Source organism: Colossoma macropomum, unplaced genomic scaffold, assembly GCF_904425465.1.
Source record: "Colossoma macropomum unplaced genomic scaffold, Colossoma_macropomum, whole genome shotgun sequence".
In the NCBI taxonomy this organism is placed as follows: Eukaryota; Metazoa; Chordata; class Actinopteri; order Characiformes; family Serrasalmidae; genus Colossoma; species Colossoma macropomum.
The window spans coordinates 81,068-95,000 of record NW_023494793.1 but is presented as its reverse complement, the minus strand read 5'-3'; the positions used below and the strand labels follow the sequence as shown (position 1 = coordinate 95,000).

The window sequence follows — 13,933 nt, the reverse complement described above, 5'->3', positions numbered from 1 at the left end:
CACACACACACACACACACACATACACACACACACTTAGCGCACTACACGACACACTCACACACACACGCACTCACACTCAGCAGCTAACGTACACGTACACACACACACTTAGCAGCTAACGTACACACGGATCACACACACACACACACACTCAGTAGCTAACGTACACATAGATCTCTCACACACACACACACACACACACATACACACACACACAGAGCTGCTAACGTACACACACACACTTAGCTGCTAACGTACACACACACACAGAGCTGCTAACGTACACACGGATCTCACACACACACACACGCACGCACGCACACGCACGCACACACGCACACGCACGCACACGCACGCACACACACGACACACACAGGAACAGAACCATCAGAGCAGAGAGAGAGAGAGAGACTACAAAGCGAGCCTCGCTCGGCCGTATACTGCATGTCTGAGTATGTGATCTCAGTTTGAGATTTGGTTTAGGAACCGCATACGGATCTGTATCGCTTACCTGCACTGACGGCACTGCTCACGTTCTCCCCTGAAAAAAAAAAAAAAACATACACCGTTAAAAATGAATCTTCAGGGGTTCTTTCAGTGAATAAACTGATTCTATATAGAACCATGAACACTCATCATAAAAGGGTTCTGTTGTTACAATGTCAAACTTGTCATGAAGCATTTTTAAAAAGGTTCTTTATAGAACCATATACAACAAATATACAAATGAGCTTCTGCCCAAAACACATCTATTGTAAAAAAAAATAAATAACAATAATTATTAAAGGAAATATGCTGGTAAATTAAATGACTGTTTATGCATTTCCAGCTTTCCAAAATTAAAGGAAATTCCTGCGTGAAAGACTAGAATTTTTTTTTATTAATATTTTTAGCCATGTAGCACCAATTACTTAATTTACTTAATTATTTAAGGGTTCTCTCTGGAACCCTCTAGCATTTTTGTCATGTTTTTATTTTTTTGTGGTATTAACTTTGTCTCATGTATTACTGCTTATCGCAATCGCAATATGCAACAATATAATCGCAGTACGGATTTACTGTTCATATCGAGCAGCTCCAGTGTGTGTGTGTGTGTGTGTGTGTGTGTGTGTGTGTGTGTGTGTGCAGTGGTCAGTCTAACGGACTCACTGGACTTGCGGTTGTCCTCGTTTTCGCGGTACAGTCTCCTCACTCTCTCCACCAGCTCCCATTTCTCACAGCAGCCTGAGAAACTGACAAAGTTTCTGGCCAGAATCTCCTTCAGCTGTCTGATCGTCAGCTGCTCCACGTCCTCCAGGCTGGACAGGTCAGAGAGGGAGGCCCGCGCTGACCGCCGCACCGCCGGACTCACCTGAACAACACAGTCAAAAACACATACTGAGGATTAAAGGTCCTAAAATATGAAACGCTGATTTATTAAGTTTTTTAATGGTAAATTAAAATGAATAATTATAATTGAAAACTATCAATGCAAACAAATTTATCAATGCAAACTTAAGGGTGATGTGCTGCAGATGGTCCTTTTTTAAAAGGGTTCTATATGGCACTAAAAAGCGTTCTTCTAGTGTTACAATGTTGAGCTTGTAACAACAGAAGTACGCTTTTCAAAAAGAATAATTTATAAAAGTGCACGGTATGTTTGTTTATCCTCGACAGCAATCAGACTTGATTAGGAAAAGATTTCAAGCCTTGTAGACCAACTGGGGAATTTGCTTGCAGCACAGAATGTTTAATTAGTGTTTCGTCATGAATTAAATTAAATTAAAAATTGAGGTCTTTTTTTATGCTGTTTTCTGTTTCATTTCCATTGATTTTCATGGCTTATTTCAGTGTGTTTTGCTGCCTGACGTGCAGAGAAAATCGACACCAAGTCTCCAGCCTGTGTGAAACCACTGCCCAGTTAACATGGGCACCGAAATGAAAAGCAAGAATTTCCGCATCACTCACGCCACGCAGACGCAGTGTGTGTTAATCAGGCCTAAAGGGTGTGGGGGGGTTGAGGGGGGCTGCATATATCAGCCTTCAGCTGAAGTGAGCTCTCTCAGTACCCAGTATCTACTCACCTCTGGTGTGCGGTCAGTCGACTCGAGGTTAAAGAGTGTGGTGGAGTCAGCGAGGTCCTACAACATCAACCACACAACAACAACTCAGCCACATGACTCGCGGTTCGAGTAAATGAGCACATTTAGAGACAGGCTAAGCTAGTTAGCTGCATTAGCGAGGATTAGCCAGAGAGTGGTTGAGGTCACCGATAAACTCAGCACATCTTATAGAAACACTTGCGGTTTATTTTAACCTCACCTGGCTGAGAGTACGGCGATGAAGAGAGAGAGGGAGTTAAACTGGGTGTGCTGGTCTGTATATGGTAAGCAGCCTAAAGCGATCCAAATAATCAGCTGGTATAAAGTAAGAACGTGCATTCTGGGCCGTCCTGGTAATGGAACTATAAGAGTTAATGATGGTTAGCTAAACTGGTGCTGGCAGCTTACAGATGCACATTCAGAAACGTGTCTTACGCCTCCAAAACGGCCTAAAGGCACCCTTCGGTCACTGCACTTAACTGCCCCTTCAGATGAGCTAGTGTGCTAACACTAGTGCTAACCGGTGCAGCAGTAGATGGTGATGACCTGTGGGCTTCTACACAAGGTTTTCTTTCTTTTGTGAATGACGCACCAGCAGATTTTTAGAGGTAACACTGAAAACAAAGAAATCGTTTCACAGGTTTTGGTTCTAGCTAATGGCAGCAAGAATAATTATTAATTAGCTTCAGCCTCTCTAGCTCTGCTTTGTCGAACACATCATTGACAATGCGTCTTTCACAGAGCGCTCGCATTAAGGTGCTCAGGTTTCCTTGTAGGAAAGTATACACATACTTTTTAAACCTTAAATATGAGCAAAATGACACAATTTTAAACATGATGTTCATCAAACTTTCACTGCATTTTCATGGAAGGAATTTTGTCAGTCAAATTGGATTTTCACATTGGACTGAATAAAAACGTTCAGTTATTCTGCTTCTAAACTGTGGAGCTCAGTTCACCTTTTATTAGACAGTCGAGCTCAGAGCTCACTTTTAATAAACATCTGAAAACGCAGCGCTTCATTAAAACTCTACGTCTCGTAGTTTTTATCTTTTAATTAAAATGATCTGTGTCATTTTCTTATATGATTCTTATTTAATACTTATAATTTCTTGTATTACTGTTTAACTTTATCACCTGTCTGTAAAGCACTTTGAGCTGCCACTGGCATGAAAAGTCCATTTTTTCATACAGACTATCTGGCAATCAGAAAATCCACTGGCATGAGTTTCAGTGATGATTTCGACCATATTAACATGAAATGCAATGAATTCATGGGAACATATTTAATCTTTAAATAAATCAATAAAAGACACGATGCCCAGAATGCAGAGACATATAAAGTCGGGCTACCATACGGATTTGTTGGACTAATGAGACACGCAGCACGCGTAGTTGTGTTTAAGTCAAGCTCTCAAAGCCTGATTACGTCATGGTAACAGAAAATGTTCTGGCTGGTGGAACAACAACTGGTAAACTGGGTAACATGGGAACCTGTATGTACGACTTCAGCCAACTGTTCGGATGATAAACTCGAAAATTCATGAAAATCGTCCAGATGCGGCAACAGAAAGCAGGATCAACACACCTGACTGGTGGATCCTGAGCTGTCGCTCCTGCTGATTGGTTCTCCATGTGAAGGGGAGAGCAGGGGGGCGGGGTCTGCGGTGGATGAGCTGTAAAGTGGGCGTGTCTGCAGAGTGGGCGTGTCGGGGTCATCCTCACTCTCCGCCCCTTGGTGACACAGCACCAAGTCCACCAGGTCTTCTTTTTCCCTGCAGGCATCAGGAATAAAACATCACGTCTGACAATCTGAGTTCAGCACCTGAAGGTCTTTCTGATAAACTTAGAAGCAGAAAGTTAGGCCCAGTCCCAATTATTATTTTCACCCCTACCCCTTGTTTTCGAGTGTTGCCCCTTGGAACTGAGTCACAGGGTAGTGGTTGAACTCTTCCCTCTGAAATGGGACCCTCAAATAAAAAGAGCATCACTTCATTAACAGCTACCAGCGCTGCTCTGTAGGCGACCCTGCCAGTCTGCAGTGACAGCAGAGGAGGGTAAAGTTCAGCTCCTCACTGCTGGGCTTTAGTTACATTTAGGGCATCATATGCCTTCAAAGAGGGGGGCAATTATTTATTATCACCCACCCCTAATTCTTCAGTGATATGAAGCTGAAGTCAGATATTCACCAGCTTCTTGTTCAAATTTTATCATTCCACCTTAAATGGTGCAGCAGTTCAGATGCCTGAGGCAACAGAATGTAACTGCTGCACCATTTAAGGTGGAACGGGAAATTTAGCTACTGAGACATCAGCACTGCTAGTAGTGATTTTTACGCCTGTGATGAATAAATAAACCATAATACACTGAAACAACATTAAACTAAGATAATACGATGGTTATCATGATTTTAACAGAGAAAATTCTCACATTTGTGTGTTTCTTTGGTCTCTTGTTCAGCCATCTTGCCATTTGTTCCTATTTTCTCATAACTCTCTGTTTGGAGTCTCTGAAAACCCTCTGTTTGGAGGATCATGTAGCCCCAACACTTCACCTTATCCCTCTATCTCAAGAATCGGGACACCCCCTACCCCTAGACGAGAACACACAAAACAGAGAGGCAGGGCTGAGCGGTAGGGGCGAGGGGTAAAATGGGACTGGGCCTCAAACCCTGCAGAGCTGAGGCCTGGAAGGAACTCAGTCTGACACCCCTGCATTAAACGAAGAACAGAATCAGACTGTGGTTCTGCACTTGTGTTTGCTCTGGACAGCTTTTTTCATGACCCGTCCACCAAGTGGCTAACAGTTAGCGAGGTCAGTGGTTCGCTGCAGTGTAACTGCAGTATCAGTGCTGGTTCTACAGAGCGACGGGTACCTGCAGGTGTCTGTGTTGATGTTGCGCAGCGTCAGGTACTGCCGCAAGTCTTTGACCCGCAGGCGCATCAGACGCGGCCGCTGGAAGGCCGTCCCATTCAGCAGGTGACAGGTGGCGCACCTGCGCAGGTTCTCCTGCAGGACGGAGCACAGCGAGCAGAAACTCTTCTTACAGTCGCAGCAGAGGTGCTGAAACAAACACAGCAGAGAACAGAGAGAGACGTAATAAACACAGAGCAAACAGAGACGAGCAACAAATAAACTGAGTCACAGGGAGGAAATAAACAGAGTAAACAGGGAGTTAAAAAAAGAGTAAACAGATACGAACAGTTGTACTGCACAGAGAGTAAACAGAAGGCAACAATAAACAGTGTAAACAGAAAAGAAAACAGATAGTAAAGTAAACAAAAAGTAAACACAGGAAACAGAGTTAAAATAAGGGTAATAAATGGTAAATAAAGAGTAAATAGAGTAAACAGAGTAAATAGAAAGGCAATAAATAGAGTAAGCAAAGTAAACAGAGAGTAAACAAAAGGCAATAAATAAATGTACATGGAGAGTAAACAGAAAGGCATAAACAGTAAACAGTCAAAAATAGGGTAATAAACAAAGTAAACAAAGAGTAAACAGAAAAAAACAAAGCTAATGATAAACAGAGACGTAACAAAAATGTAATAAATACAGAATAAACAAACATTTAACAGAAGGAAAACAAGGAGCTAACATAGAGGCAATAAATAGAAAATAAGAGTAAACATCAAATAAACAGCTGTAAACAGACACAGAACAGAAATTAAATAGAGAGTGATAAGAAGCTTCTTTACTCTCATAAGAAAACTGTAATTTCAAAACAGTACATTTATAAGAGAAGAAAAAAAGGTTCATAACTTAAACGTAAGTCAAAATGATATAACAGTACTGTTTCCATACAGTCTGAAATGTTTGACTGAAAAGAGCAGCTGATGTTTTCAAACGCTGTAACAAAAAGATATAAAACCGGAAAAAAACCTGAACACAGTGATGATATGGAGTTAGAATGGTGAGGCGCAAAGGGAAGCTGCACCAAAATACAAAAACACTCCTGAAAGGAACGTAAGGGTCAAATGTCACTAAAGAAACAGGTTCCACAACATGCACTCCTGTCTAACAGTGAGGTTCCTGACAACACAGTGAGACACACTGTGTTTCTACAGCACTGCAGGCAAAACAGACAGTTTATAAGAACTACAGGACGTCTCACATTACATAATTACACATCTACTTTCCTTTGTGTTTCCATCACTATTCTAGCAGCTTCAGACGCCACTCAGACCTTTAAACCAACCAAATGTGCGCAGTAATCTGTAGTGCAGTGACAAGAAGAGCAGCTTTCCTTCATCACTGCTGATCAAAACCTCCAACTTAAAGCGAGAGTTTGGCCAAATGTCTCATTTATCCACAGGACCCCCATGGACCCTCACAGAGCAGGTACTATTTGGGTGGTGGATCATTCTCAGCACTGCAGTGACACTGACGTTGTGCTGGTCTGAGTGGATCAGACACAGCAGTGCTGCTCGAGTTTTTAAACACTGTGTCCACTCACTGTCCACTCTATTAGACACTCCTGCCTTGTTGCTCCACCTTGTAGATGTAAAGTCAGAGGCGATAGCTCATCTGCTGCTGCACAGTTTGTGTTGGTCATCCTCTAGTCCTTCATCAGTGGTCACAGGACGCCGCCCACAGGACGCTGTTGGCTGGATATTTTTGTTTGGTGGACTATTCTCAGTCCAGCAGCGACACTGAGGTGTTTAAAAACTCCAGCAGCACTGCTGTGCCTGATCCACTCAGGTCAATATCAGAGGTTTTTCTGGCCTGGTTGAAGTGACATGATACAGCGAGTGATACAGCTGACCGATGGAGGAGGACCGCAGACAGGGCGAGTTGACACACAGGCCCGGCTAGTGGGCTGCTATGTTAAAGGCTAAATTGAGGCTAAATGTTCATTATGCCAAGAATTCGGCGGTTCCTTCTGCTTTCTCAGTGACATTAACCAAGACTGTGAGTGACCACACAGCAGCAGACGAGTGATTACTGAAAGAAGCAGCTCAGCCAATCAGGTAAGCGACTCTGTTAGCGTGAAAACGGAAAGATCAGAAAATAGCAAAAACCTTGCAGTTTGCAGAGTTATGAGTTACAGAAAAGCAGCTGGTGCTCACCCTCCTCCTGAAGACGGAGAAGGTCTGTCTGCAGGCCTGGCAGACCAGGCTGCTGGAGTTCGGGGGGTAAGTGGAGTATCCCGCAGACGGAGCGAAGCGGAACGGCCCTGCACCTCCGAAACCCGCCTGCTGCCCCCTCACAGCCCCGGTGCCCATTACCTCATTCAGCAAACCACAGCACGATGCCCACATACAGGAGGCGCCCGCCTGAACACAGAGACAAAACACAGTTAAACAATTCCTGCATAAATAAACAGTTAAGATGTAAACAGAGTCATTCAGAGTGGTTTGGTGTGAAACGTTCCGTTCTAGATAAACTTACCGAGTCAGAACTGTTCACAGTGGTGGTGATAGGAACCAGACGTCCCCCTCTAAAAGCTCCCTCACAGAAAGTTCCTACATGAAATGGTTATGAATTCACTGTCTGATGACTGAGACACTGTTTTATGATAGTTTAGAGAACTTAAACTCCATTCTGGGTGGAGGGATACATGCAGGGCGCTGTGAGGCAAAATAGTCCCCAAAGAAAACTGATTATTTCAGATTTTCCACTATTTTCCATCATCAACATTCCATATAAACTCAGAAGACTCGTGTAGGTTCACTGGTGGTTCTGGATAGTAAATAAAATGTCTATATTTGTGTCGTAGTCATGGCGACCCCTGGGTCCTATCACCACCACTGTAAAGACATCTGAACCATTTCACACCAAACCGCTCTGAATCTCTCTGTTTACACCTCACACACTGAATTATGGGGGAATTTTGAGCTTCACACAACACTGTTAAAATTCTCATTCAGCCTAATGAGAAACTGTATATTATTACATATTTGGTTCATAAAAAATGCAAAACTACAAAACTGAATGTTTTTCAGCCCTTCTAGCCTTTTCAGTACATTTAAAAGTCCATCTGTGAAGCAGGACTGTTTTGCCCTGTTAGCTGTGCCGGTTGCGTTGACTCCAGTTATTTCAATCGTTACTGCTGGACCTTTTAAGGTGGAATGGGAAAATTTGAACAAGAAGCTGGCGTATAAGGAGCTGACTACAAACTCATGGGGAGTTGAAAGATATGAAAAGGGATGAGGAGGCTGCTCTGTTTCTGCTGGACAGGTGGGCAACATTAGGTGATCTGAAAGGTGACTGGTGATCAGTATCAGCTGATAGTGCTAAAAGGCGATCAGCGATCGGTATTGGCTATTGGCTGATTGTGCTGAAAGGCGATCAGTATCGGCTGATTGTGCTGAAAGGTGATCGGTGATCGGTATCAGCTGACTGTGCTGAAAGGTGATCGGTATCAGCTGACTGTGCTGAAAGGTGATCAGTATCAGCTGATTGTGCTGAAAGGTGATCGGTGATCAGTATCAGCTGATTGTGCTGAAAGGTGATCGGTGATCGGTATCAGCTGATTGTGCTGAAAGGTGATCAGTGATCGGTATCAGCTGATTGTGCTGAAAGGTGATCGGTATCAGCTGATTGTGCTGAAAGGCGATCGGTGATCAGTATCAGCTGATTGTGCTGAAAGGTGATCGGTGATCGGTATCAGCTGATTGTGCTGAAAGGTGATCGGTGATCGGTATCAGCTGATTGTGCTGAAAGGTGATCAGTAATCGGTATCAGCTGATTGTGCTGAAAGGTGATCGGTGATCGGTATCAGCTGACTGTGCTGAAAGGTGATCGGTGATCGGTATCAGCTGATTGTGCTGAAAGGTGATCAGTGATCGGTATCAGCTGATTGTGCTGAAAGGTGATCGGTGATCGGTATCAGCTGATTGTGCTGAAAGGCGATCGGTGATCAGTATCAGCTGATTGTGCTGAAAGGTGATCAGTGATCGGTATCAGCTGATTGTGCTGAAAGGTGATCGGTATCAGCTGATTGTGCTGAAAGGTGATCGGTATCAGCTGATTGTGCTGAAAGGCGATCGGTGATCAGTATCAGCTGATTGTGCTGAAAGGCGATCGGTGATCGGTATCAGCTGATTGCGCTGAAAGGCGATCGGTGATCGGTATCAGCTGATTGCGCTGAAAGGTGATCGGTGATCGGTATCAGCTGATTGCGCTGAAAGGTGATCGGTGATCGGTATCAGCCGATTGTGCTAAAAGGCGATCAGTATCAGCTGATTGTGCTAAAAGGTGATCGGTGATCCGTATCAGCTGACTGCGCTGAAAGGTGATCGGTATCAGCTGATTGCGCTGAAAGGTGATCGGTGATCGGTATCAGCTGATTGCGCTGAAAGGCGATCGGTATCAGCTGATTGTGCTAAAAGGCGATCGGTGATCAGTATCAGCTGACTGCGCTGAAAGGTGATCAGTATCAGCTGATTGTGCTAAAAGGCGATCGGTATCAGCTGATTGTGCTAAAAGGCGATCGGTGATCAGTATCAGCTGACTGCGCTGAAAGGTGATCAGTATCAGCTGATTGCGCTGAAAGGCGATCGGTATCAGCTGATTGTGCTAAAAGGCGATCGGTATCAGCTGATTGTGCTAAAAGGCGATCGGTATCAGCTGATTGTGCTAAAAGGCGATCAGTATCAGCTGATTGTGCTAAAAGGTGATCGGTGATCGGTATCAGCTGATTGTGCTAAAAGGTGATCGGTGATCGGTATCAGCTGATTGTGCTAAAAGGTGATCGGTGATCAGTATCAGCTGATTGTGCTAAAAGGTGATCGGTGATCAGTATCAGCTGATTGTGCTAAAAGGTGATCGGTATCAGCTGATTGTGCTAAAAGGCGATCGGTATCAGCTGATTGTGCTAAAAGGCGATCGGTATCAGCTGATTGTGCTAAAAGGTGATCGGTATCAGCTGATTGCGCTGAAAGGCGATCGGTATCAGCTGATTGTGCTAAAAGGTGATCGGTGATCGGTATCAGCTGATTGTGCTAAAAGGTGATCGGTGATCGGTATCAGCTGATTGTGCTAAAAGGCGATCAGTATCAGCTGATTGTGCTAAAAGGTGATCGGTGATCGGTATCAGCTGATTGTGCTAAAAGGTGATCGGTGATCGGTATCAGCTGATTGTGCTAAAAGGTGATCGGTGATCGGTATCAGCTGATTGTGCTAAAAGGTGATCGGTGATCAGTATCAGCTGATTGTGCTAAAAGGCGATCGGCGATCGGTATCAGCTGATTGCACTGAAAGGTGATCCGTATCAGCTGATTGCACTGAAAGGTGATCGGTATCAGCTGATTGCGCTGAAAGGTGATCCATATGAGCTGATTGCGCTGAAAGGCGATCGGTGATCGGTATCAGCTGATTGTGCTGAAAGGTGATCGGTATCAGCTGATTGCGCTGAAAGGCGATCAGTATCAGCTGATTGTGCTGAAAGGTGATCGGTATCAGCTGATTGCGCTGAAAGGTGATCGGTGATCCGTATGAGCTGATTGCGCTGAAAGGTGATCAGTATCAGCTGATTGCGCTGAAAGGCGATCGGTGATCCGTATGAGCTGATTGCGCTGAAAGGTGATCAGTATCAGCTGATTGCGCTGAAAGGTGATCGGTATCAGCTGATTGCGCTGAAAGGCGATCGGTGATCCATATGAGCTGATTGCGCTGAAAGGCGATCGGTGATCGGTATCAGCTGATTGCGCTGAAAGGTGATCGGTATCAACTGATTGCGCTGAAAGGCGATCGGTGATCCGTATGAGCTGATTGTGCTGAAAGGTGATCAGTATCAGCTGATTGCGCTGAAAGGTGATCGGTATCAGCTGATTGCGCTGAAAGGTGATCGGCTCAAACACAGGTCAGAGTAGATTTACAAATCACTGCTTTCTATCTTCACTGCATTTGACGGGAGGCGTGTGAGGATGTGGTTCTGCACGCAGCCGTCGCACCTCCGCCAGGAGAAACCAGCAGCTCCATTCACACTGAAAGCGCATTAGCGGGTCACGTAGGATGTCCTGCTCTGAAACAGGAGCCAGTGACTAAGATCAATCTCATTAGAAATGAGACCGAGACTGTGCTGAGCTGTAAATAGGGATTAACGCTCTTCAAATAACTCAGACAGTCACCCAAATCTCTCACTGATGATCAGAGGACAAAACCCACCTATATGATGTGGTAAGGGGGGGGCTGTGATCTTCACTTATTAAATGACTATTAACTCTGTTTGTATATGAAACGTGTCACAACTCCTATTAAAGAGACACCGATCCACACATAACACAATATCTGAGAAGCAACACTCATCCTTTATTCACCGTAGGAGCTTTTCTGATAAGCTACTGTGGCTTAAGGAGGTGACTTCACTCCTCTAACTTACCTTGTAAAACAGGTAAATCATATGATAGCAACCAAACAACAACCGAAAGGGGAAGTCCACTCTTTTGTTTTTTTTTAATTCTTGCATAATTAAACGATGTAAATATTAAAAGATGTAATCAGAGCAGTTTGGTGTGAAACGCTCCATTCTAGATAAACTTACCGAGTCAGAACTGTTCACAGTGGTGGTGATAGGAACCAGACGTCCACCTCTAAAAGCTCCCTCACAGAAAGTTCCTACATGAAATGGTTATGAATTCACTGCCTGATGACTGAGACACTGTTTTACGAAGATTTTGGCCTTAAACTCCATTCATCGTGGAGGGATACATGCAGGGCGCTGTGAGGCAAAATAGTCCCCAAAGAAAACTTATTATTTCAGATTTTCCACTATTTTCCATCATCAACATTCCATATAAAGGTTCACTGGTGGTTCTGGATAGTAAATAAAATGTCTATATTTGTGTTGTAGTCATGGCGACCCCTGGTTCCTATCACCACCACTATAAAGACATCTGAACCATTTCACACCAAACCACTCTGAACCGCTCTGTTTACACCTTAACCTTTTAATTATGCGAAATATTTTGAAAAACTGGTGGAGTTCCCCTTTCCTTTAACATCAACACTAACTTCAGCTAAAGCTAGCTGTAGCTTTAACTGCAGCTCTGGGATGCTAAACAAGTGTGTTTAGTGTTACATAATTGCAGTTCTGACCCTGTAAATATGCAGTCAGACAGCTAAATCAGACTGTAATACTGATAAAGGGCATAAAAAGCTCTATACTGTATATTTTAGTGCGCACAGCACAAACTTAACACTACACAGCCTAAGTTACAGTTAGCACCGCTAGCGAAGGGTTAGCCTCTCTGGACCAGTGACTAAAAACAGTCGGTCCACTTTAACTGGACCTACTGATGTAGTAAATGTACTGTAATTAAAGGCAGTACCTTCATAGCCACTCCGGATGACTGGAAGAGCTAATTTAGACTGAGAACCTGGCCGTTCCGAGGGCCGAGAACACCATCAACAGCTAACAGCTTCATCTTCACTCACTCCGAGGGTCCGTCCCATTCGGAGCCGGCCGCCCATGTGCCCTACTCCCTACGTAGACTCCGCCCTCACAGGGCTGTGTTCCGATAGAACACGTTTACTTACAGATTCAGAATCAGAGGCTGTGCTCGAAATAGACTACTACAATGGTTCGATATAGAACCACGAACACTCAAAGAACTACTTGCATGCTTAAAGGGTTCTCTGCATGGTTAAATGGTTCTTCATACTGATGGAGATGGAGTGTTGTATATGGTTCTATATAGAACCAAAAGGTTGTTTTCTTTTAAAAGCTTGACATCATAACAATAGCTGAACCCTTTTTGGTGCCATGTAGAACCCTTTTCTTTATAGAACCATATACGACAAATTCTTCATCAACCTAAGGATGGTTCTTTGAGTGTTCATGGTTCTACATAGAGCCATTGCCATAACTAAAGAACACATGAAGAACCATCTTTTTCAAGAGTGTACGTAACTTACTACTCGAATTCTGTTTGTACCTAAAAGTAGCCCACATTCTTAAAAAATATGGTTCTTCAAGGGTTCTTTAGCAAGGACAATGGTTCGATATAGAATCATGAACACTTGAAGAACTTCTTGCACACTTAAAGGGTTCTCTGTATGAATGGTGAAATGGTTCTTCATACTGACAGAGATTGTGTTGTATATGGTTCTATATAGCACCAAAAAGGTTTTTTTTTTCTTACCCTTTTTGGTGCTATATAGAACCCTTTTCTTTATAGAACCATATTCGACACATTCTCCATCATTCTAAAGATGGTTCTTTGAGTGCTTATGGTTCTACATAGATCCATTATCTTAACTAAAGAACCCCTGAAGAACCATCTTTTTTTAAGTATGTACATAACTTACTACGCGCATACTGTTTGTACTCAAAAGTAGCCTACATTCTTAAAAAATATCGTTCTTCAAGGGTTCTTTAGCAAAGACAATTGTTCAAAATAGAACCACAAACACTCAAAGAACTACTTGCATGCTTAAAGGGTTCTCTATATGAATGGTGAAATGGTTCTTCATATTGATGGAGATTTTGTGTTGTATATGGTTTTCTATAGCACTAAAAAGTTCTTTTTTTCTTACCCTTTCTGGTGCTATATGGAACCCTTTTCAATTAAGAACCATATACGACACATTCTCTGTCAGTCTAAAGATGGTTCTTTGAGTGCTCATGGTTCCACATATAAACATTGTCTTGACTAAAGAACCCCTGAAGAACCATCTTTTTTTAAGTATGTACATAACTTACTACGCGCATACTGTTTGTACCCAAAAATAGTCTACATTCTTAAAAAAATATGGTTCTTCAAGGGTTCTTTAGCAAAGCCAGTGGTTCTATATGAAACTATGAACACTCAAAGAACCCTATTTATGGTTCTTTGAATCGTGAAAGGTTGGTGGACAATGTCCTGTGGTTCTCTATGGTTCTCTTTTTGAAACTGGTTCTAAATA

The 13,933-nt window shown here is 43.3% G+C and overlaps 1 protein-coding gene across 2 annotated transcripts in view; it reads right to left on the bottom strand.

Annotated features, from left to right (window-relative positions):
* rnf34a (ring finger protein 34a) overlaps positions 1 to 12,480 on the bottom strand; it is an 18,644-nt gene extending 6,164 nt beyond the window's left edge. The window contains exons 1-7 of one of the 2 annotated variants that reach the window (XM_036578123.1): positions 12,358 to 12,480; positions 7,153 to 7,359; positions 4,959 to 5,146; positions 3,672 to 3,858; positions 2,066 to 2,122; positions 1,152 to 1,353; positions 514 to 543 (exon numbers count right to left, since the gene is read on the bottom strand). In XM_036578123.1, the coding sequence (XP_036434016.1) occupies positions 514 to 543; positions 1,152 to 1,353; positions 2,066 to 2,122; positions 3,672 to 3,858; positions 4,959 to 5,146; positions 7,153 to 7,359; positions 12,358 to 12,363 (877 nt within the window). In that variant the 5' untranslated portion in view covers positions 12,364 to 12,480. The remainder of the gene's footprint in view (positions 1 to 513; positions 544 to 1,151; positions 1,354 to 2,065; positions 2,123 to 3,671; positions 3,859 to 4,958; positions 5,147 to 7,152; positions 7,360 to 12,357) is intronic. The other variant, XM_036578125.1, reaches the window with a different exon arrangement.
* Between the last annotated feature and the right edge of the window lie 1,453 nt (positions 12,481 to 13,933).